At 36.0% G+C, this 23,603-nt stretch overlaps 1 protein-coding gene across 2 annotated transcripts; it reads right to left on the reverse strand.

Annotated features, from left to right (window-relative positions):
* Positions 1–10,203: 10,203 nt before the first annotated feature.
* LOC107820091 (uncharacterized) lies at positions 10,204–12,047 on the reverse strand. 2 transcript variants are annotated; one of them, XM_016646306.2, is made up of 2 exons: positions 11,903–12,047; positions 10,204–11,359 (listed from the first exon to the last, which is right to left on the reverse strand). In XM_016646306.2, exon 2 carries the CDS (start codon positions 11,303–11,305, stop codon positions 10,247–10,249), a length of 1,059 nt encoding a protein of 352 aa, XP_016501792.2. In that variant the 5' UTR covers positions 11,306–11,359; positions 11,903–12,047; the 3' UTR covers positions 10,204–10,246. The 2 variants fall into 2 exon arrangements, with proteins under 2 accessions (XP_016501792.2, XP_016501791.2); XM_016646305.2 differs by having other exon boundaries at positions 11,892–12,047.
* Between the last annotated feature and the right edge of the window lie 11,556 nt (positions 12,048–23,603).

Genomic DNA, 23,603 nt, shown 5'->3' on the forward strand with positions numbered 1-23,603 from the left:
GCAACCCACCCAGTCTCTGGTGCTCATACTTTACCTACTAACAATTGAGGCACCGAGCTACAAATCCCACGATATCTTTCTTCACCGCCTCCACCAATAGTGTTGCCTCAAATCCTGATACATCTTCGCGGCAACCGGATGAATGGAATACCGCAAACTATGGGCCTTCTCTAAAATCAACTCCCGAAGCCCATCAACATTGGGTACACAGACCCGACCTTGCATCCTCAATACCCTATCATCACTGATAGTCACATCTCTGGCATCGCCGTGTAAAACCTTGTCCTTGAGGACAAACAAATGAGGGTCATCAAACAGACGCTCCCTGATACGATCAAATAAGGAAGACCGAGAAAATATGCAAGCTAGAACCCGATTGGGCTCCGAAAGATCCAATCTCATAAACTGACTGGCTAAGGCCTGAACATCCATCGCCATGGGCCTCTCTACTACTAGTAAATAAGACAAACTCCCCAAACTCTCTGCCCGGAGACTCAAAGTATTGGCCACCACATTGGCCTTGCCCGGGTGATACAAAATAGTGATATCATAGTCCTTCAGCAACTCTAGCCACCTTCTCTAGCGCAAATTAAGGTCCTTTTGCTTGAACAAGTGCTGCAAGCTCCGATGATCAGTATAAATCTCACAAGGCACACCGTACAAATAATGGCGCCAGATCTTCAAGGCGTGAACAATAGCAGCCAACTCGAGATCATGGACAGGATAATTCTTCTCATGTACCTTCAATTGTCTAGGTGCTTAGGCAATCACCCTACCGTCCTGCATCAATACCGCTCCAAGGCCAATCCTCGAGGCATCACAATAGACAGTATAAGACCCCGAACCTGCAGGGAATATCAAAACTGGGGCTGTAGTCAAAGCTGTCTTGAGCTTCTGGAAGCTCGTCTCATACTCTTCTGTCCACTGGAATGGAGCACCTTTCTGGGTCAGCCTAGTCATAGGTGCTACAATAGATGAAAACCCATCAACAAATCGACTATAATAACTAGCCAAGCCAAGAAAACTGCGGATATCTGTAGTTAAGGATGGTCTGGGCCAACTCTGCACTATTTTCACTTTCTCCCGATCCACCTGGATACCCTTACTCGATACCACGTGACCCAAGAAAGCCACAGAATCCAACCAAAACTCACATTTCAAGAACTTTCTATATAACTTTTTTTCCCTCAAAGTCTGAAGCACTATCCTCAAGTGCTGCTTATGATCTTCCCAACTCCGGGAGTATACAAGAATATCATCAATAAAGACAATGATGAACGAGTGAAAATATGGCCGGAACACACTGTGCATCAAATGCATAAAGGCTGCTGGGGCATTAGTTAGCCCAAATGACATAACAAGGAACTCGTAATGAACATATCGAGTCCTAAAAGCAGTGTTTGAGATATCTGGATCCCAAATCTTCAACTAGTGGTAACCCGAACGCAAGTCAATATTATTAAACACTCGTGCACCCTGAAGCTGGTCAAACAAATCATCAATACGAGGCAAAGGATATTGGTTCTTCATTGTAACTTTGTTCAACTAGCCATAATCAATGCACATACGCATAGAACCATCCTTTTTCTTCACAAATAAGATAGGAGCACCCCAAGGTGACACACTAGACCGAATAAAACCCTTATCAAGCAATTCCTATAACTAATCCTTCAACTCAGGAAGAGCCATACGATACGGAGAAATAGAAATGGGTTTGGTGCCCGGCAACAGATCAATGCCAAAATCAATATCTTTATCGGGCGGCATGCCCAGAAGGTCAGCTGGAAACACATCAGGAAAATCTCGTACTACTGGGACTGAATCGACTGTAGGGGTATCAATACTGACATCTCTAACATAAGCTAGATACGCGTCACACCCCTTCTCAACCATTCGTTGAGCCTTAAGGAAAGAAATAACTCTACTAGGAGTGTGATCTAAAGCACCCCTCCACTCAACACGCGGTACACCTGGCATAGCCAGCGTCACGGTTTTGGCGTGACAATTAAGAATAGCATAATGGGGCGTCAACTAGTCCATGCCCAAGATAATATCAAAATCTACCATGCTGAGCAACAATAAATCGGCTCTGGTCTCAAAACCACTAAGAGCAACCAAACACGACCGATAAACGCAATCCACAACAAGAGAATCTCCTATAGGAGTAGAAATATAAATAGGAAAACTTAAAGAATCCCGAGATACACCTAAATGTGGCGCAAAATAAGAAGACACATAAGAATAGGTGGAGCCTGGATCGAGTAAAACCGATATATCTCTATGACAAACCAAGACAATACTTGTGATGATAGAATCAGAGGTGACAACCTCGGTACAGAAAGGAAGTGCATAATATATGGCCTGGCCTCCCCCTCTAGGGAGACCTCTACCTCCCCGACCTCTACCTCTAGCTAACTGGGTAGGTGGGGTAGCAACTGGAGCTTTAATCATATACTGAGAACTCTGCAGGGCATGTTATAGTTGAGAAGTCTGTGGAGGTGCACTCTTCCCAAGTCTAGGGCAATCCCTCACCACATGGCGTGTGTTACCACACTCAAAAAACCTTTGGGAGGACGCGGCGGTTGTGACTGGCTCAGGCCAGGTCTGCTGGCCTAACCTCTAAAAGCACCCCGCGCATGAAGTGCACTAGATACTGGCGGTGCATAATAAGGCTCCTAAGGCCTAAGAGGAGCTGGAAGCACTACTGGCTTCTAGAAGAGATAAATGAACAGGGCGACTCATATAACCCCTACCATGACGACATGCAGCTGGGGCACGGGCACCAGAATAATGGCCCGACTCTCGAGACCTCTTAGCCTCCCTCTCCTCTCTCTCCCTAGCATGCATACCATCTATCCTACTAGCAATGCTCACCACCTTCTGATAAGAAATATCTATCTCCAACTCACGAGCCATGCTAGACCTGATGCTGGATTAAGCCCCTCAATAAACCGGTGAACGCTCTCGCGAAAGTAGAAACCAAGGCTAGGGCATGTCTAGCCAAGCTAGTGTAACATACAGCATACTCCGAGACAGTCATAGTACCCTAGCGCAAATGCTCAAACTCTACGTGTCATGCATCCCTGAGGCTATGAGAAACAAACTCCCTCAGGAATATATCTGAAAATCGAGTCCAAGTCAGTAAAGCTGCTTCATCCGGACTGTCTAACTCATAGGTATGCCACCACTCATAGGCAGCTCCTTGAAGATGGAAGGCAGTAAAAGAAACCACACTAAATCCTGATATACCCAAAGTGCGGAGGATACGGTGACACTCCTCCAGGAATCCCACTGCATCATCTGATGCTAACCCACTGAATATAGGAGGATCATACTTCTTGTACTTCTCAAGTCTCCGTTGCTCATCCTCTGAAGCCGCTGCCCTATCCTCGGGCTGACCTGGGAATACAGGCTGTACAGGAATAATCTCTTGGATCTGAACATGCACTCGCTGCTCAGGAGTGCGGGTGGCAGGAGTCTGTGCTCCTTCCCCGGCCTGAGATGTGGTTGCAGCAAGGGGAAGCAACCCTACCTGAGCCAGAGTAGTGTACATGCTCATGAACTGTGCAAGAGTCTCTCGGAGAGCTGGAGTAGTAGTAGCAGTAGGCGTATCAGGTGCTTGGACTCCAGCTAGAACTGCTGGTGGTATCTCTGTGGCAGCTCACGCGGGTGCTCTGGCTACACCACGTGCATGTCCTCAGCCTCTACCACGGCCCCAGCCTCTAATGGCTGCAGTAGGGGGCGCGAGTGCCTAATCATCTTGGGTAGCATGTGTCCTCACCATCTGTGAGAGAATATAAGACAGAAGTTAGAATTGTAATATCAAAATCTCGCACGACAAGAAAATCAAATAAAGTGGAATTTTTCTAACATTTACATAGCCTCTTGTAGATAAGTACAGATGTCTCCGTACCGTCCAAAGACTCTAATAAATTGGCTTGTGATTCATGACTCCTAATAACTTTGAGCTTTGATACCAACTTGTCACGACCCCAGTTCGCTCTCCGTGAACTATCGTGACAGCACCTAGTCTCTACGACTAGGTAAGCCTAACAAATGCGGAAGAGAAACAATTTGCGGAAAAGAAAATAATATAAGACCAAATAACGAAATGAAATAATGTTTAAGATGTTGCCTAGCATATAACAGTACCAAAAAATCTCATCTTAACACTCCCAAGTTCCGGAACCCCATGAATCACAAACTAAGAGATACATAAGAAGCTCTAACTCTAGAAATGTCTAATAAAAGGAAAATGCAGAAGGCCATACTATTACAGTAAGATAGAAAGGGACTCCTCGGTCTGCGGACGCGGCAGATATACCTCGAAGTCTCTACAGAAGCGCCTCGCCTCAAGAATGATAAGACTAAGTCGAAGTACTTGGATCTGCACATAAAATATATGTGCAGAAAGGGCATGAGTACACCACAACAGTACTTAGTAAATAACTTTGAATTCTTCAAACAGGCTTGGCGTAACTGTTTAAACCTCGAAAGTATTGAATGCAAGACTTCATAGTTTTTCTTATTTTAATTAATAAAACATCGGTTTCATTATTGAACTTCAACATTGTGGCTTGATATGAAAGAATCTCATGTCACTGCAAAGTACCAAAGAGTCTTCAACTGGAAAAACAATGAAATAGTACTACATCCACAATCTTCACATTAGCCTAAAGAATTCTTCACAAGTCAAAGGTACAACCTATTCTAGATATTTTTATTTAATATGATTTTAGCCATCTAATATTGAGAACCCATATCGACCTGACAAATTCAGAATCACGCTACGTTAAGTTTGACTTTACTATCTCTTGCCATTGCTGGTAATTGTGTGCTTGCACTCTAATGTATAAAAGACCGTTTGGGCCTTACCTTCTGATAAGTTATGTGTCTTCAGTCTTTTGTTTTGTTGATTTAACAAACTTCACGAGAAAACCAGATAGAGAACCTGATGCAATTGGTTTTTAAGCATTCACAGCAATAAGTCAAATGTCTGGTTCAATTCTCATTGAAATTAGATAATTAAACAACAAAGGAAACAAATAGAGATCAGTACTCCAGTCATAATGCAAGTCAACTCTAACAAATGTTAAAGTTATTGCACTGTTCACACAACAGTACATCCGCACTGTTAAAGTATGTTGGACCCTTGCATCATCTTTGATGACCTCACTCGTATAACATGAGGCAAGGGATTTCAACACACACTTGCAAAACCTAATGTCACGATCCGGAATTTCCATCTTTAGGACCGTGATAGCGCATAATATTTTACTTGCTAGGCAAGTGAACGTTAGAACATTTTATTCATTTTTGACAATTTAAATTAATTAATGAGAAAGAAATGAAATAACTGCAATAATCCAAAGTAAAAAAAGTGGAAGCTAAAAATAGTCAAACGTCTGATACAACCCTGGACCCGGTGTCACGAGTGCACGAGCTATTAGGATAGTATAAAGAAGGGTCTAAAATTGTATAAAACTGTCTGAAAGGAAAGTACACAGCTAAATAAAAAGGGAAGGGGACTCCAGGAGCTGGGGGCGTTGAGCAATAGTACCTCAAGTCTCCAAAAGCTGTCCAATCCGAGCATGCTAATAACTGTTGTCGGGACCGACTCCAAAATCTGCACAAGAAGTTCAGAGTGTAGTATGAGTATAACCAACCCCATATACTCTGTAAATACCGAGCCTAACCTCGACGAAGTAGTGACGAGGCTAAGGTAAGTCACTTGCACTACAACCTGTATAGAGTATGTAATAAAGATAGAAAAAGAAATACGTAACAAAATAAGACAGTCAACTGAAGATAATAGCTACATCCTCGAGAAATAAGCTAGTGACGATCAGAATTACCAATCCTTAAAGTTTCAAATGAAAATACTAAAAACCAACACAACTCAAGGAGATAGAAACACATAGGTTATTGCGGCGTGCAACCCGATCCCACTGTACAATACAATCTCCCTTATTCTACCATAACAATATCAACAATCAAAATAAATAAATGTTGCGGCGGCAATCCGATCCCACCATATATCCATATCTGTATCACATTTCATCCTTATTTTACAGTATCAATCCACCTTAATTTCACCTGTTGCGGCGTGCAACTTGATCCCACCGTATTAGTACAAATTCACTCTTATTTTTCCGCATCAATCCACCCTTATTTCACCTGTTGCAGCGTACAACCCGATCCTACCATATCAGTATAATTATTCACTGAGTACAATTAAATTCATATTTCAAATCACAATAACCACATAACTGATGAATATGAAGCTAAAACAGAAAGTAAACCTTGCACCAACTTGGAAATCCACGTATGAAATACTACACGGTGAGACTATCCAGAATGATAACAATTAGAAGGTGCATGTATATCAATTAGGGCAAATAGCAGCAAATCATGAAAATGTGAAGAGGTCCAATATTTTTAACATGAGAAACATTGATTTACAAGTAGCAATTAGAGCATGAAAGGCATTTAAGGCACAAAACAGTTAAGGTAGGGAAGGAGATAATGAAGGAAGACAAGAGAAATCAGGAGAGACGAGTAATTTGGCGGCGTATAAGCATTCGTCATCTCGCATATACTCGACAACACATGAAATTCACATAACATATAATCCGAGGGTTCCTAATTCCCTCAAGTCAAGGTTAAACTCAACACTTATCTCGCTCCAAATATCAACTCAAAGCTCAATCACAGCTTTACCTTTCAAACAAGTCTCCGAACCAACAAAATCTAGCAAATTACCAACAAAACGATTCAAAATAAGCTTTAGAAACTACCCACGATTGCAAAAGATTCAATTTAGGTCATATTGAAAAAGTCAATAAAAGTCAACTTCCAGGCCCATTTGGTCCAAACCCAAAATTTGGACAAAAACTCGATTACCCATTCAACCCCGAGCTCGATTATGAAATTTGTTTTAAAATTCGACCTCAATTTGAGGTCTAAATCCCAATTTTACGAAAATCCCTAATTCTACCCAAACCCCTAATTTTTACCATGAAAATACTAGATTTTAGGTTGAAATCTTATGAAATGTAATGAAAGATTGAAAGAAAATAGGTTGGGATCACTTACCAATGGATTGGGGAAGAAGGGCTCTTGGGAAAATCGCCTTTAGGGTTTTGTTGTTTTGAAAATTTGAACAATGAGAGAAAATCCCGTTTTTCAGCTATTTGACCAGTTGCAGATGTCGCAATTGCGACCTGTGGTTTGTAATTGTCAACCCCGCAAATGCGAGCTTTTCTTCACAAATGCGAAGTCACACAGTTTCTGCTATTATCGCAATTGCGAACAAGGCATTGCGAACAATGGCATTATTGTAATTGCGACCCATTGATCACAAATGCGAACTCAGTCTGACCCACCCTTCTTCGCAGTTGCGAAGATTTTCTTCACAATTGAGACCTTAGCAGGAATAGGATTATTTCACAATTGCGAACACTGACCTTGCAAATGCGAGGTCAGAGACCTGCACCAGAACTGAAGCACACCAGCAATGTTTCTAAGTCCAAATTCACCCCGTAGCCTATCCGAAACTCACCCGAGCCCTTGGGGCTCCAAACCAAACATGCACACAAGTCCAAAAATATCATATAAACTTGCTCGTGCAATCAAATCGCCAAAATAATACATAGTGTAGACATGTGATTGTTTACTCTTCCCAAGATTTTACATATTTTAGCATTTAAATACTTACTTTAGGTCTAATATAGTTATTTCAACTAATTTTGACTCTTTTACTTTATTTTATCACAAAACATAAAAATTACAAAAAATAGTTTCATTAATATTTTGTAGTCATTTTTAATCTTGAAAAAATACCAAAAATAGGTTTGTTTTAACGGTTAGTGTTATTTTAATAGTTATTTTCTTAAGTAAGATTAATTACTATTTTTAATAGTTTATCTTGTTTGCTATATTATTTTTACATACAAAAAGGGAGGAGAGAATAGAATTAATTGTTTTTGGACTAATTTTTGTGGTGTTGACATATTTACCTACAAAAACAAAACTATTTACCCTTGTCTACCCATTTGTTTTCCTACCCATAAACTAATTATATTTCCTACCCATAGTAGGTTTTGTGGAGAGTTTTTTCTTTATTCTCCAACTCTTTTTTATTTCTATGCTTCTTTTCTTTTCTTTTTTCTTTTTTTTCTTTTCTCCTTTTTTTCTCATTTTTTTATCTTTTTATTTTTTTCCTTTTTTCCTTTTTTTCCTTTTCTAATTTCATTTAATTTCTTTTTTTATATTCTTTTCTCTTCATAATCTAATTTTATTTACTGTTTTCACTATTTTTTATATATTATTACTAAAGAAAAATCAAATTGTGTACCAATTAAATGTAGCTAATACAATCAAAAAAATATTAACTAACATATGATACCAGTATAGTATATATGTATACCAACAGAGCATATGATTGCTCTAGAATATTGCTACAACTACCTGCAACTATACTACTGTACCAAAACATTAAAGGACGCAATAAAAGTATGAGAAAATTATATACTCATGTTGCAAGCTAAATATTCGCAAAACAACTTGCTCACTCCATATACTAATATGGTATATAGTTGTATGTGGTCGTTCCAACAATTGCCTATAATTATAAAACTATTACATAATACACTTAATTTATGTCCATCGTCATACAAAAATTCCAGCACTGCAAATCATGTTCATATAAATAGTTTCATAATAGAATTCACTTAAAATGCAGCTAAAACAATCAAAACAAACTACCATATGATACCAATATGACATATACCTATACCAACATGGTATACATCCTTACTGGTTAATTTCCGGCAACTATATGACTATACTACTATTACATAACACACATGCATAAAGAGGGAAAATAAAAAAATAGTGTACCACATATTAATATAATAAAGTATTTCAAGAAATTGTATTATATTACTATTATTAAAAGAAAATCAAATATTGTATCAATTAAATGCAGCTAATACAACCAAAAAATAATTCAACTAGCATATGATACCAATATAGTATATAACTATACTAATAGGGTATATAGTTGGAATGAATTGTATACCAAAATGGTATATTTGTATACTATTTGGGTATACAATACAAATTCGTCATCTTCTCTAGTTCAACTATATTTCAACCCAAATTTGTAAAATTTACTACAAAATCTCCATCAAATTGACTAAAACTTTAGCTACAACCTTCAATCAACTTTCCGAACAAACTCATCCAGGATCAGATCAAAACAATTAAAAACTCAAACAAACCAAGTTATGAGTTTCAAGTTTCAAGATCCTTCAATGATGGATTTAATTTTCTCACAATAAAATCTTTGAAAAATAGCATTAACATCATAATCAAAGAACAATACCCAATAAATTCCAACACCAAATACTTCAACACACATGAAAATTCAAATTTTAGTTAGATAGTACCTTCTTTTTTTTAAAACCTTTAAAAGATAAAATAAACTATGGAGCACAAAAAAAAGGGTGATGATAGCAGAAAAAAGTACAATACTAACAACACTGCCCATTATTGAGAAAAACTAAATATTCTTTGGCTTCTTTTTTGGATTCACACTTTTGCTGCTTAAATTAGATATGTTCATCGCACGCGAGAATTGGGTTGGGCGGGTAATTAGTTGTAATATAATAGATATTGATGTAATTACTTTTAAAATGGGTAATTACGGGTAATTACTTTTGATTAAGTAGGTATATATGGTAGTTTTTCCCTAATTTTTATCTTGTTTTTAGCCCAATTAAACCAATCTCTTAGTTTATTAACTCAGAAACCAAACTTAGACACCCCTTTAGCATAATATACAAGAAAAACCAAAAAAAAAAAAAAAAATAGAACCCCTAAACCTATCCGCCGTTTTCATAATAGAAACCCCCCTCCCCCCCCCCCCCCAAACCAACGTCTTCTTCTTCACCTTTTTTACCCAAAACCAAAAAACCGAGAACACCCCTAAGAGCTCCCAGTCGCATCTCTTCACCACTGATCCGCCAACCTAATTCCTCTACACCAAACGACCCACCAACGACTCCACTTTAATTCCACCACCACCACAAATCATCAGCCATCCCCTGAACCTCTAAACCAAATATCCATCACTCCCTCACCACCAGTGGCGGACCCATGATTTTTATCAAGCGGGTTCAAAATTCAAAGAAGCAAATATACAAAGAGGTCAACAAAAATTATATATTAATAGAATATATTATTACAACTGTCCTCTACGAGTTTTCATGTCCTGAAACGTATTCATAATAGTCTCATCAGAAATGGCGTTAAATATTTTTCTTTCTACATAAGGTACCAAACAACCGCTCATGAATTCGTCATTCATTCGGTTTCGCAATTCACTCTTGATCAACTTCATCGCCAAAAAAGTTCTTTCAACTGTAGCAGTGGCAACTAGTAGAAGCAAAGCAAATTTTACAAGGTGAAACACAAATGGATAATTCAAATGCTTCTTTGTCTTAAATAGCGTTTCAGAAAGATCAACAAGTCCTTGTAGATTTGAGAACCTTTTATCAACATCATGAACATCAACAATATAAGTTTCAAGTTGATTCTTGAGCGTAACCATTATATTCTCATCAAAATCGTCAGGATACAATTCAACCATCATTAATATCTTGTTTATGTCAAAACTGGAAAATGAATCAACTGGATTTAAGCAAGCTACTCCAACAAGCAAGTTCGTTGTCACCTCATTAAAACGAGCATTGAGTTCTTGAACTTGCCAATCAATAATCTTAAAAAATATATCAACACGATAATGATGTAAAATAGTATGATCAACAACTTTACGTCGAGATCTTCCAGAGTTAACATAGAAGTCATCAAAGTTTGGTATCGAAATATTATACTTGACACAAAATGCAGACACCTTATCAACAAGTAAACCCCATTCTTCTTCTCTTATCTTTTGCAACCGTTTCTTTGCCACTTCAACAAGTAGAATAGCATTTGCAATATCTTGCTCCTTTTTTTGTAAGGATGTATTAAGCCCATTTGTGATCCCCAAAACATCTCTCATTAGGTGCAACATGAAAGCAACCTCAAACGTTTGACAAGTGCTAAGATATCCCTTTGCCTTAGCTCTTTCTTCTAAAGTCCGAGCATCAACAACGATAGTATCAAGAACATCAATAATTGAGCCAAACATAGAAATAAAGTTCTTAAAAGATTTGTAGTGCGAACCCCAACGAGTATCGGCAGCTCTTGCAAGACCAAGTTCTTGATTCAAACCCCTACCAGTTTCAAGTTCACCCATGTCTAATGCCTCTTGAACTTTTTCTGCTTGAGATTCTCTTTATTGTAACACAAACTGGATTACCAAGCAACCATAAGCAAGTCAACAACCATAACAATCAAAATTCCAGCAACCATAATATCAAAATTCATGTAACAAGAATAACTGATCCAACAGATTCTTGGTGTTGTTTGGTATAGAAGATGTGTTCTGATTGATAGTGAAATTTATTGGATTTCAATAAAGTCTAAAATTAACAATTGTAGTCCTTTCAAATAATTCCAGTGAAAGCCACAAAATCAATCAACTTTCAAAGACAACTATACGAAAATGTAGTCTCGAATTCCTTTAAAAATATCTAATTAAAGGATTCAACCAAAATCTTGAACAAAATTGAAAACAAGACTTGAGAATAAATAAATTCAGAAGGCATATTAGTATTTCTATTTCTAGAAGACATAATGCCTAATAATATCAATTCAGAGAAGAGATTAAGAGAACAATAAAAAAAAAGATAAGAAAGCACATACATTTAAAAAATTGAAAAACCTGCCCTCTTTAGGCTTTGTCACTGAAAGAAAAAAAAGATTAAAAATCAAAGAGAAACCTGATAGATACCAAGATGAAGCCCTTTGAGAGAGACGATCTTCTGGGCAGGGGCTAACGGAGGTCGGAGGAGATGACTATGGAAGCAAATCTTGAGAGAGAGAGAGGAAGAGAGAGAGAGAGAGAGGCATGGAAGGGCTTGGGATTAGAACTGATCGTGTTCTGATTTGGGGAATTGTGGGATATTTTAAAAATTGTAAACGACGTCGTTTCAGAGTAGAAAAAGAGATGTATATTAAAAAATCCAAAAATAGACACCATTGTGACTAATCAAGTTTCGAACTCAGGACCATTTAGAAAATTTGAACCCTCTTTACCATCAGGCTAGGCGATTCACTTGTTTGAAGCGGGTTCAAAATAAGTTTTATACCATTCGTTTTTGAAGACAAAAAAAATGTACGTGTATACACAGTATTATTTTTCGACGAAGCGGGTTCATATGAACCCTCTTGACCCCATGTGGGTCCGCCCCTGCCCGTGGCGGGTCTTCCAAAAATGCAACCACACACACAATAAAACACACATAGATACACACACGCACATACACTCAAACAAGGAACGGACAGAAGCAATTGAGAACAAAGTTCTGTCATTCTAAAACTTCAATTGAGATCTGTAAGTTAAAAACAAAAACGAAAATTTGGGATTTCAAGGAAACTGTGGTTGAATTGATTGCTGATGATTTGTGAAACTCAAATACTTCTTCCTGGTTTTCCAAAAAGTTGTTGCGGTCGAAACTTTGCTGCTGCTGATTGTTGAACTTGTTGCTGAGCTCCCTCCGATCCTGTTTCTAGCTTATGTTTGGCTTTTTCCTAGTGTCATCTTGCTTTGAATAGACTTAAGTCGGCTCTGATACCACTGTAGGATTGCGTATAGGTGTTCGTAACACGCATTGGAAGGCAATAACAATAATAGGCAGATCTTTTTATGTTTAAAATTTATTTACATGTCAATAGATCAGATCTAAGACGTACCTGGTGAAGAGAGTCTCGTTTCAAAATTTCTTCGATAGTACAAAGACTCTATGCGTATCCACACCGAGAGTGATCCTTGCTATCAACTCTTTGATCAATGAAACCCGCGAACAAATTGAACGAAATATTGTGTTGAAAGTTTTCACAAAAATCTCAACTCAATGTTAGAAGAACAAGAAATACTTTTCTTGCAATTGTATTTTCTCTCTTGGCTTTGTATTGCACTCTCACTTTCACAAAGTGGGTTTTCTTCTCATGAAAAATAATTGTGCAAATTTTTGTTCCATCACCCTTTATATAGCATACCTATAAACCCTTTTCCTATTTGATTGAGGTAATGATTTACTAAAGGTAAAAGTTTATTCCAAAAATAAACTTCAATCGAATTTTATGGAAAATTGATAAATCATGTCTTCATGAGAAAGTGACTACCAAATCCATTCCTCCAACTTAAAATTGGATTCTCGCCAATCCAACATAATGGTGGATTCATTCTATACGTCCTTTGTGGAATTTATATTTCCAATTCCAAATTGGTAAATTAATATATATATATATATATATATATATATATATATATATATATATATGTATATGTATATATTTCAACCAAGAGATATAAATTAATTTTCTATTCCAAATAGAAAACTTCAATTTGTTCACAATATTAATTATATCCTCTGTGCTAGCAAAGAATATAATAATATTTCATTTGGGCTAACTAACTAAATTTATTTGACTAATTAAATTCTTTAATTTAATTATCAAATAATAAGTTAATTAATCCTTTAGAAAAGATCAGAACACTCGTTAGTGTGCGACCCCATAGGTTCAATACTAAACCGGTAGTAAATTGACCACATCAATATACTAATCAAGGGTGGCGTCTAGCAACACTCCTTAACGACCGGATAGCATGAAGTATACAATTTACTCTCAAGAACCAGTAGAAGAATAATGTAGTAATTCCTTCTGTCCTTATAGCTCTGGATCACCCTAGGATATGGTTCAACTGTCAAATCCTAATAGGCGACCAACTATGTGTCCATGTCAAATATATTCGACCATTGAATAACCTAAGAAACTCTTTTCTTCTTTCATTCAATTGCCTTGGCCAAGGTTTTAGTTTGGTCGTTTATAATTCATGACAACATGGAGCTTAAACTCATTACCAAGAGTTGACAGATTCCATATTGATCAATAACTAATTCTACAAGCATTTAATCATACCCAATATCCTTTCAACTATCGCCCTAGGGCCATAGGTGTCTAGTATCAAAGCACAATAAATAACTTGTCAATTACTATGACGATCTCAGATCAAAGGAAACCGTTACATCACATTCTTCAAGAGAATATCCTATTGACAGTTTATGGTAATTCTAACCATTAGGAATTATCCAATGAGTCGGTTCAATGATCATATCTCTATATGCATCATCTATCTATGTAATTTAGTTAATGAGATCAACTAATCTTTATCCCATAAAGACGATCACATAAATATTGATCTAATCGGATTACTAATGTCCAAATTAATAATCCTACGATCAAGAACAAATTTAGATTAAATTATAAGAAACTTCACTCTCATTATCATGATCTCCATCACAATGTCAAGTCTCAAAATTTAATCAAGGACCTTATCAAATTAATCAAGCAATTAATAACAATGATAAAAGAATATCAAATGCCATATATATTTTATAAAAATATGTTCAAAACATCAAATGTGATATTGGATCTAGGGCGTATCTAATATATCCCTAACAATCTCCCACTTGCACTAGAGCCAATCGCTCTTGTACTTCATTCCCAATTTCCACTTGTGCTTGTCAAACTCCTTTGCGCCAAGAGCTTTAGTGAATGGGTCTACAGCATTTTCTTTTCCATCAACCTTTTGAATCTCGACGTCTCCATGTTCAATGATCTCTTTTATCAAGTGATACCTTCGCAGAACGTGTTTGGACTTTTGGTGTGATCTTGGTTCTTTTGCTTGAGCAATGGCTCCAGTATTGTCACACAACAGTGGAACCGCACCTTCTATTAAAGGAACCACACCAAGTTCAGTTAAGAACTTTTTCATCCATACAACGTCCTTAGCAGCTTCACTAGCTGCTATATATTCTGCTTCAGTCACTGAATTAGCTACTATAGCTTGTTTGGAACTTTTCCAACTCACTGCACCACCATTTAAGGTGAATACATAACCAGAAATAGATTTGCTATCATCTCTATCTGAAGAGAAACTTGCATCAGTATAACCTTCGAGTTTCAACTCTGAATCTCCATAGATGAGGAATTGGTCTTTAGTCCTTCTTAAGTACTTAAGAATGGTCTTCACCACCTTCCAATGTTCCTCACCAGGATTTGCCTGATAGCGTCTAGTCACTCCAAGTGCATAAGCCACATCAGGACGTGTACATGTCAAGGTATACATGATAGCTCCCACTGCACTAGCGTATGGGATCCTACTCATGCGTTCTCTCTCTTCAGGTGTTTTAGGACAATCCTCCCTATTGAGAGTAATTCCAGTGCCTATCGGTAGATAGCTTCTTTTGGAATTATCCATATTATACCTCTTTAAGATGGTATCAATGTACAAAGACTGGTAAAGTCCAAGCAGCTTCCTAGATCTATCTCTATAGATCTTTATTCCTAATATATAAGCTGCTTCTCCCAAGTCTTTCATGGAGAACTATTCAGATAGCCAAATCTTGGTACTTTGCAATGCTGGTATATCATTCCCTATGAGCAATATATCATCAACATACAACACTAAGAATATAATTGTGCTCCCACTAACCTTTTTGTACACACAAGGTTCTTCTTCGCATCTAACAAAATTGAACTTTTCAATTGTCTTGTTAAATCGAATATTCCAACTTCGAGAAGCTTGCTTTAATCCATAAATGGATCTTTGTAGCTTACAAATTTTATTATGATCAGACGGAGATGTGAAACCTTCAGGTTGTGTCATGTACACATCCTCTTCTAGCTCACCAATAAGGAAAGCTATTTTCACATCCATTTGCCATATTTCAAAATCATAGTATGCTGCTATAGCAAGCAAAATCCGAATTGATTTGAGCATTGCCACGGGAGAGAAAGTTTCGTCATAGTCGACTCCTTCTTTATGACGATATCCCTTGGCAACAAGACGAGCTTTATAGTTCTCCACCTTTCCGTCTGCTCCAATCTTTTTCTTAAAAACCCATTTACAACCTATAGGTTTTATATCCTTTGAAGGTTCAACTAAAGTCCATACTTTATTTTCCTTCATAGATTCCATTTCGGATTCCATGGCCTTTTGCCACTTCTCATAATCAGAACTTTGTATAGCCTCTTCATAGGTCTTAGGGTCATCATCATTATGATCAACCTCATTTGATACATCATCTTGTCCCAATAAATTTAAACTAGTTGGTACATGACGTTCTCGTGTAGACCTTCTAAGAGGTACTTGTATAACCTCTTCACCTTGTGCTGGATTTGGTTGTTGTTCAATTTGGTTTAGAATTGGTTCATTAACCTGTTCTTGAACTTCAGTTAGTTCTTGAACTTCAACCGCTGAAGATGGCAACTTCCTTGGCAACTTCAAAACATCCAATAAAGGTTCTTCAACTTGGGTCTCATGATCTTTATATTGTGTTGATTCATTAGTTTCTTGAACTTCATCAAGATCTATTTCTCCATTATAATTTCCTTCTAAAAAAAATTCCCTTTCCAAAAAGGTTGCTCCTCTGGCCACAAACACTTTATGGTCAGAAGGGTGATAGAAATAATATCTCATTATTTCCTTGGGATACCCAATGAACCTACACTTATCTGATCTTGAGTCAAGTTTATCAGACTGTAGTCTCTTAACATAAGCTGGACAACCCCAAACTTTAATATGTTTAAGGTTAGACTTATATCCTTTCCATATCTCATATGGTGTTGTAGAGACTGACTTAGTGGGAACTTTATTAAGTATGTATGTTGCTGCTTCCAAAGCATATCCCCATAAATTTATTGGAAGAGCAGTGAACCCCATCATAGATCTCACCATATCTAATAAGGTTCGATTTCTCCTTTCAGACACACCATTGTGTTGTGGTGTTCCTGGAGGTGTCCATTGTTAGAGAATCCCATTCTCTCTGAGATATCTGGTAAAATCTTCACTAAGATATTCTCCACCTCTATCAGACCTTAGTACTTTGATACTTTTACTAATTTGCTTCTCAACTTCACTACGGAACCTTTTGAACATTTGAAAAGATTCAGACTTGTGTTTCATAAGATACACAAATCGATATCTTGACATATCATCAGTGAAGGTGATGAAGTAAGAATATCCACCTCTAGCTTGAATTTTCATGGGTCCACAAACATCTGTATGATTTAGTCCCAATAATTCAGAAGCTCTTTCTCCACTTCCAGTAAATGGAGATTTGGTCATTTTTCCTTTGAGACAATATTCACAAGTTGGATATGATTCAAAATCATATTTGTCAAGGTACCCTTCCTTGTACAACTTGTTAATTCTTTTCTCTCCAATATGACCAAGCCTACAATGCCAAAGGTATGCATGATTTACTTGATCATCTCTTTTCCTCTTAAGACTTGAAACATGCATAATCGAATTAGCATTCACATTAGGTAAGACATAAACGTCATGTTGGAGATAGCCATTCACATATAAATTATCACTATAATAAATAGAGCAAATACCATTGCCTATATTAATGCGAAAACTACGTTTGTCTAACATAGAAGCTGAAATAATGTTCGAAACAAATTTAGGAACGTAATAACAATCATCCAACATAAGTACTTTGCCCGTAGGCATTATTAAAGAAATTGATCCTACAACTACGGCCGCAACTTTTGCACCATTTCCAACTTGTAGATTAATTTCTCCTTTCTTCAACTTTCTACTTATTTGGAACCCCTGCAACATATTGCAGATGTTATAACCACTGCCAGTATCTAATACCCACAATGAAGAATTAGTAGTAGTTAAAGAAACCTTGAAAATATTTTTCATTAAAGTCTTACCTTGTTTCTTATCCTTTAAAGTTGCAAGATACTCATGGCAGTTTCTCTTCCAATGTCCTATTTTCTTACAATGGAAACATACAACATCAGATTGGTCAGCTATGCTTTCTTTGCCTTTGGGTTTGGTCACACCACCCTTGGGCGCAGTAGGCTTTTTCTTGGGTTTACTTTTACCCTTACTCTTCTTCTTAGAAGAGTTTCCAACCAACATGACAATTCCTTTCTTCTTCTCAGATGCAAGTTGATTCTCATAATCAATCAGCATGTTAAACATCTCATGAAGATCACAATCCATTTTATTCATATTGAAATTAATAACAAATTGTGAAAAGGATTCTGATAGTGACTGCAAGATCAAATCTTGAGAAATCTCTTTACCCAGTTTGCACCCCAACTTCTCAAGTTCTTCAATGAGATCAATCATATGATTGACATAGGGTCCAACTGGAGAGTTTCCAGTCAATTTGGATCCAAATAAAGCCTTAGATAACTGGTATCTAGCTGTCCTGCTTTGTGTACCAAACATCTTCTTAAGATGTTCAATGATTGCAGTTGGATCCATATCCTGATGTTTCCTCTGTAGTTCAGAATTCATAGAAGCGAGAATGATGCATTTGGTAGTAAGACATTCTTTCAAGTATTTCTGATAAATCTTGGTATCATCATCCTCATCCTCATCTGGGACTTCCTTGGCAGGCTTATCGATCACATCAATAAGCTTTTCATGCATGAGAACAATTTTCAAATTTCTGTACCAATCATCAAAGTTTGGTCCTACCAACTTGTTGGTCTCAAGTTTTCCACGCAGTGATATAACAGACATATTGAGAAATCTAAAATATAGAAAGGAAAAGGCAATAATATAAGAACATATTTGCATATATCACAAAGACATGGACTTTTATCTAAATGATATTTCCACTAATTAGTTTAAACTATTTACCCTCATTATAGTTTACGAAATCTTTATTTCTGTTAGTGGAGTAAAGGAATCCTTTAACAATATGTATGAGCCCCTTGAAAGTCAAGTCGTTTCTCACATATATTTTAAAGGTAGGTACTCTTACCAATTGTATCCCTATACAACTTCCTTAAATAGCTCTATGTCAAATAGTCCCCTGGTAGTCAGGTCGATCCTATTGGCATAGTTGAGTTCAACCATCATGATAGCAAATAACTTATTAAATTTTATACTCCCCCGGGTAGTCTAGGCGTCTAGTGTAAAATTGAATAATTCTTTCAATCCATACATCTAATGCAAATAAATAATTTTAATATATTCTCGAACTATAAGTCTTCTGGTAGTCAGGCCGCTCCTTATAAACAAGAAATAAGTAAAATTATTTACCTTGATGGATAGCTCTTATAATAAAATATCTTAAATTTATTATTTAAGAACTCAAATTTTAGTAAGAGGGAATTGTTACTATAATAATTTTTAATAACATGAAGATCAAATCTTTTATAGCATGTGAATTTAGTTCAAGTTATCTACATGCTTAGTCCTAAATTGATTTACATCACATGTAATAAATAATTCAAAATTATGTAATGAACAAGCACGTGACATAAAAATAAAATTCAACATTCTTCTAACATGTTTAATCTATATATCACATATATCACAAAAAAGTAATTCATACCAGAATATCATTATTAATTAACATCTCATGAACTAATAACAATCAAAAATAACAATAGAATCATGTAACCGATTATAGATTCCCATTGTATCTAATACAAAATTTTAAATTCAAGTTATGAACTATCTCAATAGTTCAAACGATTTAACTATTGCACAAGACACATGTATTATGGTTTGAACTCTTCAAATATAATATAAAAATATTTCGTAAATAAATTTTAGACACAATAAACCACTACTCTGATACCACTGTAGGATTGCGTATAGGTATTCGTAACACGCATTGGAAGACAATAACAATCCTAGGCAGATCTTTTTATGTTTAAAATTTATTTACATGTCAATAGATCAGATCTAAGACGTACCTGGTGAAGAGAGTCTCGTTTCAAAATTTCTTCGATAGTGCGAAGACTCTATGCGTATCCACACCGAGACTGATCCTTGCTATCAACTCTTTGATCAATGAAACCCGCGAACAAATTGAACGAAATATTGTGTTGAAATTTTTCACAAAAATCTCAACTCAATGTTAGAAGAACAAGAAACACTTTTCTTGCAATTGTATTTTCTCTCTTGGCTTTGTATTGCACTCTCACTTTCACAAAGTGGGTTTTCTTCTCAAGAAAAATAATTGTGCAAATTTTTGTTTCATCACCCTTTATATAGCATCGCCTATAAACCTTTTTCCTATTTGATTGAGGTAATGATTTACTTAAGGTAAAAGTTTATTCCAAAAATAAACTTAAATCGAATTTTATGAAAAATTGATAAATCACGTCTTCCTGAGAGAGTGACTACCGAATCCATTCCTCCAACTTAAAATTGGATTCTCGCCAATCCAACTTAATATTGGATTCATTCTATACGTCCTTTGTGGACTTTATATTTCCAATTCCAAATTGGTAATTAATATTATATATATAACTTTTATATAAATCAATATTAATTCATATTATATATATATCACACACACACATACATACATATATATATATATATATATATATATATATATATATATATATATATATATTTTTCAACCAAGAGATATAAATTAATTTTCTATTCCAAATAGAAAACTTCAATTTGTTCACAATATTAATTATATCCTCTGTGCTAGCAAAGAATATAATAATATTTCATTTGGGCTAACTAACTAAATTTATTTGACTAATTAAATTCTTTAATTTAATTATCAAATAATAAGTTAATTAATCCTTTAGCAAAGATCAGAACACTCGTTAGTGTGTGAACCCATAGGTTCAATACTAAACCGGTAGCAAATTGACCACATCAATATACTAATCAAGGGTGGCGTCTATTAACGCTCCTTAACGACCGGATAGCATGAAGTATACAATTTACTCTCAAGAACCAATAGAAGACTAATGTAGTAATTCCTTCTGTCCTTATAGCTCTGGATCACCCTAGGATATGGTTCAACTGTCAAATCCTAATAGGTGACCAACTATGGGTCCATGTACAATATATTCGACCATTGAATGACCTAAGAAGCTCTTTTCTTCTTTCATTCAATTGCCCTGGCCAAGGTCTTAGTTTGGTCGTTTATAATTCATGACAACATGGAGCTTAAACTCATTACCAAGAGTTGAAAGATTCCATCTTGATCAATCACTAATTCTACAAGCATTTAATCATACCCAATATCCTTTCAACTATCGCCCTAGGGCCATAGGTGTCTAGTATCAAAGCACAATAAATAACTTGTCAATTACTATGACGATCTCAGGTCAAAGGAAACGGTTACATCACATTCTTCAAGAGAATATCCTATTGACAGTTTATGGTAATTCTAACCATTAGGAATTATCCAATGAGTCGGTTCAATGATCATATCTCTATATGCATCATCTATCTATGTAATTTAGTTAATGAGATCAACTAATCTTTATCCCATAAAGACGATCACATAAATATTGATCTAATCGGATTACTAATGTCCAAATTAATAATCCTACGATCAAGAACAAATTTAGATTAAATTATAAGAAACTTCACTCTCATTATCATGATCTCCATCACAATGTCAAGTCTCAAAATTTAATCAAGGACCTTATCAAATTAATCAAGCAATTAATAACAATGATAAAAGAATATCAAATGCCATATATATTTTATAAAAATATGTTCAAAACATCAAATGTGATATTGGATCTAGGGCATATCTACTATATCCCTAACATCTGTTTGCGGTTTTCTGTTCTGTCGAGATTGCAGACTCCACGTTTGGAGCTGATTTTCTTCATTCTGTTGTTAGAGAAAATTGCTAAGCATGTGCAATCTTCTACCATTTGTCTCATGTTTTGTTGTTGATGAGAATATGAATCAAGCCTAAGCTAAATTTGTTAAAGAACTTGTGCGATTGATTGATGTTTGGATCACTGTGATTACTTACCCTAAAACATGCCTTATTGTGAAAATCAGTGTAGTCTATTAAGCTTTTACGTTCCTTTGTCGTTCTTCTTGTTCACTTAAGCATGGACTAGCCGCGTCGAGCTTAATGATTTTTTTTGGTTATGTAGTGCTGCTATGATTGGGATGATCCTTATTTGCGAAATTTTTGTTTCTAATATAGATTAGAGATAATTAAACTAATGTGCTTGGTCATTTTGGGGACTGTTAATCGTACTCGGCTAACATATTTGAGATTAGAATGTTACTGTCTCATGCCTTGCTTCCTTGATTTGTGATGAAAGGTCTCGCTAGTTTCCCCAAAGCATAAACTAATGTGATTTACAGTAGGGTGGGAATATGTAGTTAATTTGGATGTTAGAATATAACTTAGGCTTGAAAATTGGGTTCAAGAATGTGAGACTAACAAGATTAGGGTGGTAAGAAATTTGCTAATGGTCTTTCTAGTAGTTTAAGTCACTCTTTTTCTCCTCTTCATTGTTTGCTTCATTCATTGACCTTGTTAATCGATTTTGTTTAATTATTTGACGGCATGACATTTTAGTACATTTTATTGAGCGTGGATTTCTGAATCTTGATTATTTCTTTGTTTCATGAGATTATGGTTTGGAGTTGTTGCTATCTTATTTTGTTCGAAAAGCTCAAATGGGGTTTTGGGAATCCGGAAATTACAGTTGTTAATGATGGAATGTTTGGGGTTTTAAGTGAGATAAAGGTTTGGTTTTGCTGAAATTTGCGAAAAACTAGATTAATAACTTTAATAACAGACCATTAGGGTAACAAGTTGTAAGATAGACCATCTTTTACAAATTAATGGACATCAAAATAGCTCAATAGATAGAGTAGCGAATGCTAAACATTTCTAGGTGTGAATAACTAGCATATACCATCTGTGAGCACGTGATTTTTGCCTCACAAGAACTACTCCAAAAGAAATCACAAATAATTGTTTTCTTAGTGTGCAATTTTTAGAATTTATGAGGCATTTATTAATTATTTGTGTTATGTCCATAAATGTTTACTTTGTCATAGTTAAATGAAAAAAAAAAATACATGTTGCATGCTAGGATTTAATTATGCATTTAAGAATTAAAAGGGAAAATCACAAAACATATGCATTTATCTTATTTTTCGTCATTTAAATGTGTCATTGTGTGATTAATATTTTGTCATGTGTGTTAATAGTTGTTAAAGGGTGATTAATATTTTCTGTAAGGGTAATTTTGATTTTTATAATTTTTAATTAGGAATTCAATAATTAAGGAATAAAATTAGAAAATGAAAAGAGTTGATTAAATGGGCAAAACGGATCTGGGCCAAGAATTTTTAAACAAAATCAGGCCCAACGTTCAAAGGACCCGGCCAAGTCCAGTATGCATACAACCAAATCCAAACGACGCCGTGATGGCACTTCAAATCTGGGCCATTGATTCGTTTTAATCAAACGGTCCAGTTCAGCCCCTGTATAAATGAAACGACGACGTTTTAGGCAACCATATCTGAACCGTTCATCCATCTTGATCCAACGGCCTCAAGAACTCACCCAGACCCGATCCGTTTCACCCCCGGGCCAATCCTTTCCCCCCAACTTAAACCAAACGACATCGTTTGGTTAAGTGAG

This window comes from Nicotiana tabacum, chromosome 20 (assembly GCF_000715075.1).
Source record: "Nicotiana tabacum cultivar K326 chromosome 20, ASM71507v2, whole genome shotgun sequence".
Classification (NCBI taxonomy): domain Eukaryota; kingdom Viridiplantae; phylum Streptophyta; class Magnoliopsida; order Solanales; family Solanaceae; genus Nicotiana; species Nicotiana tabacum.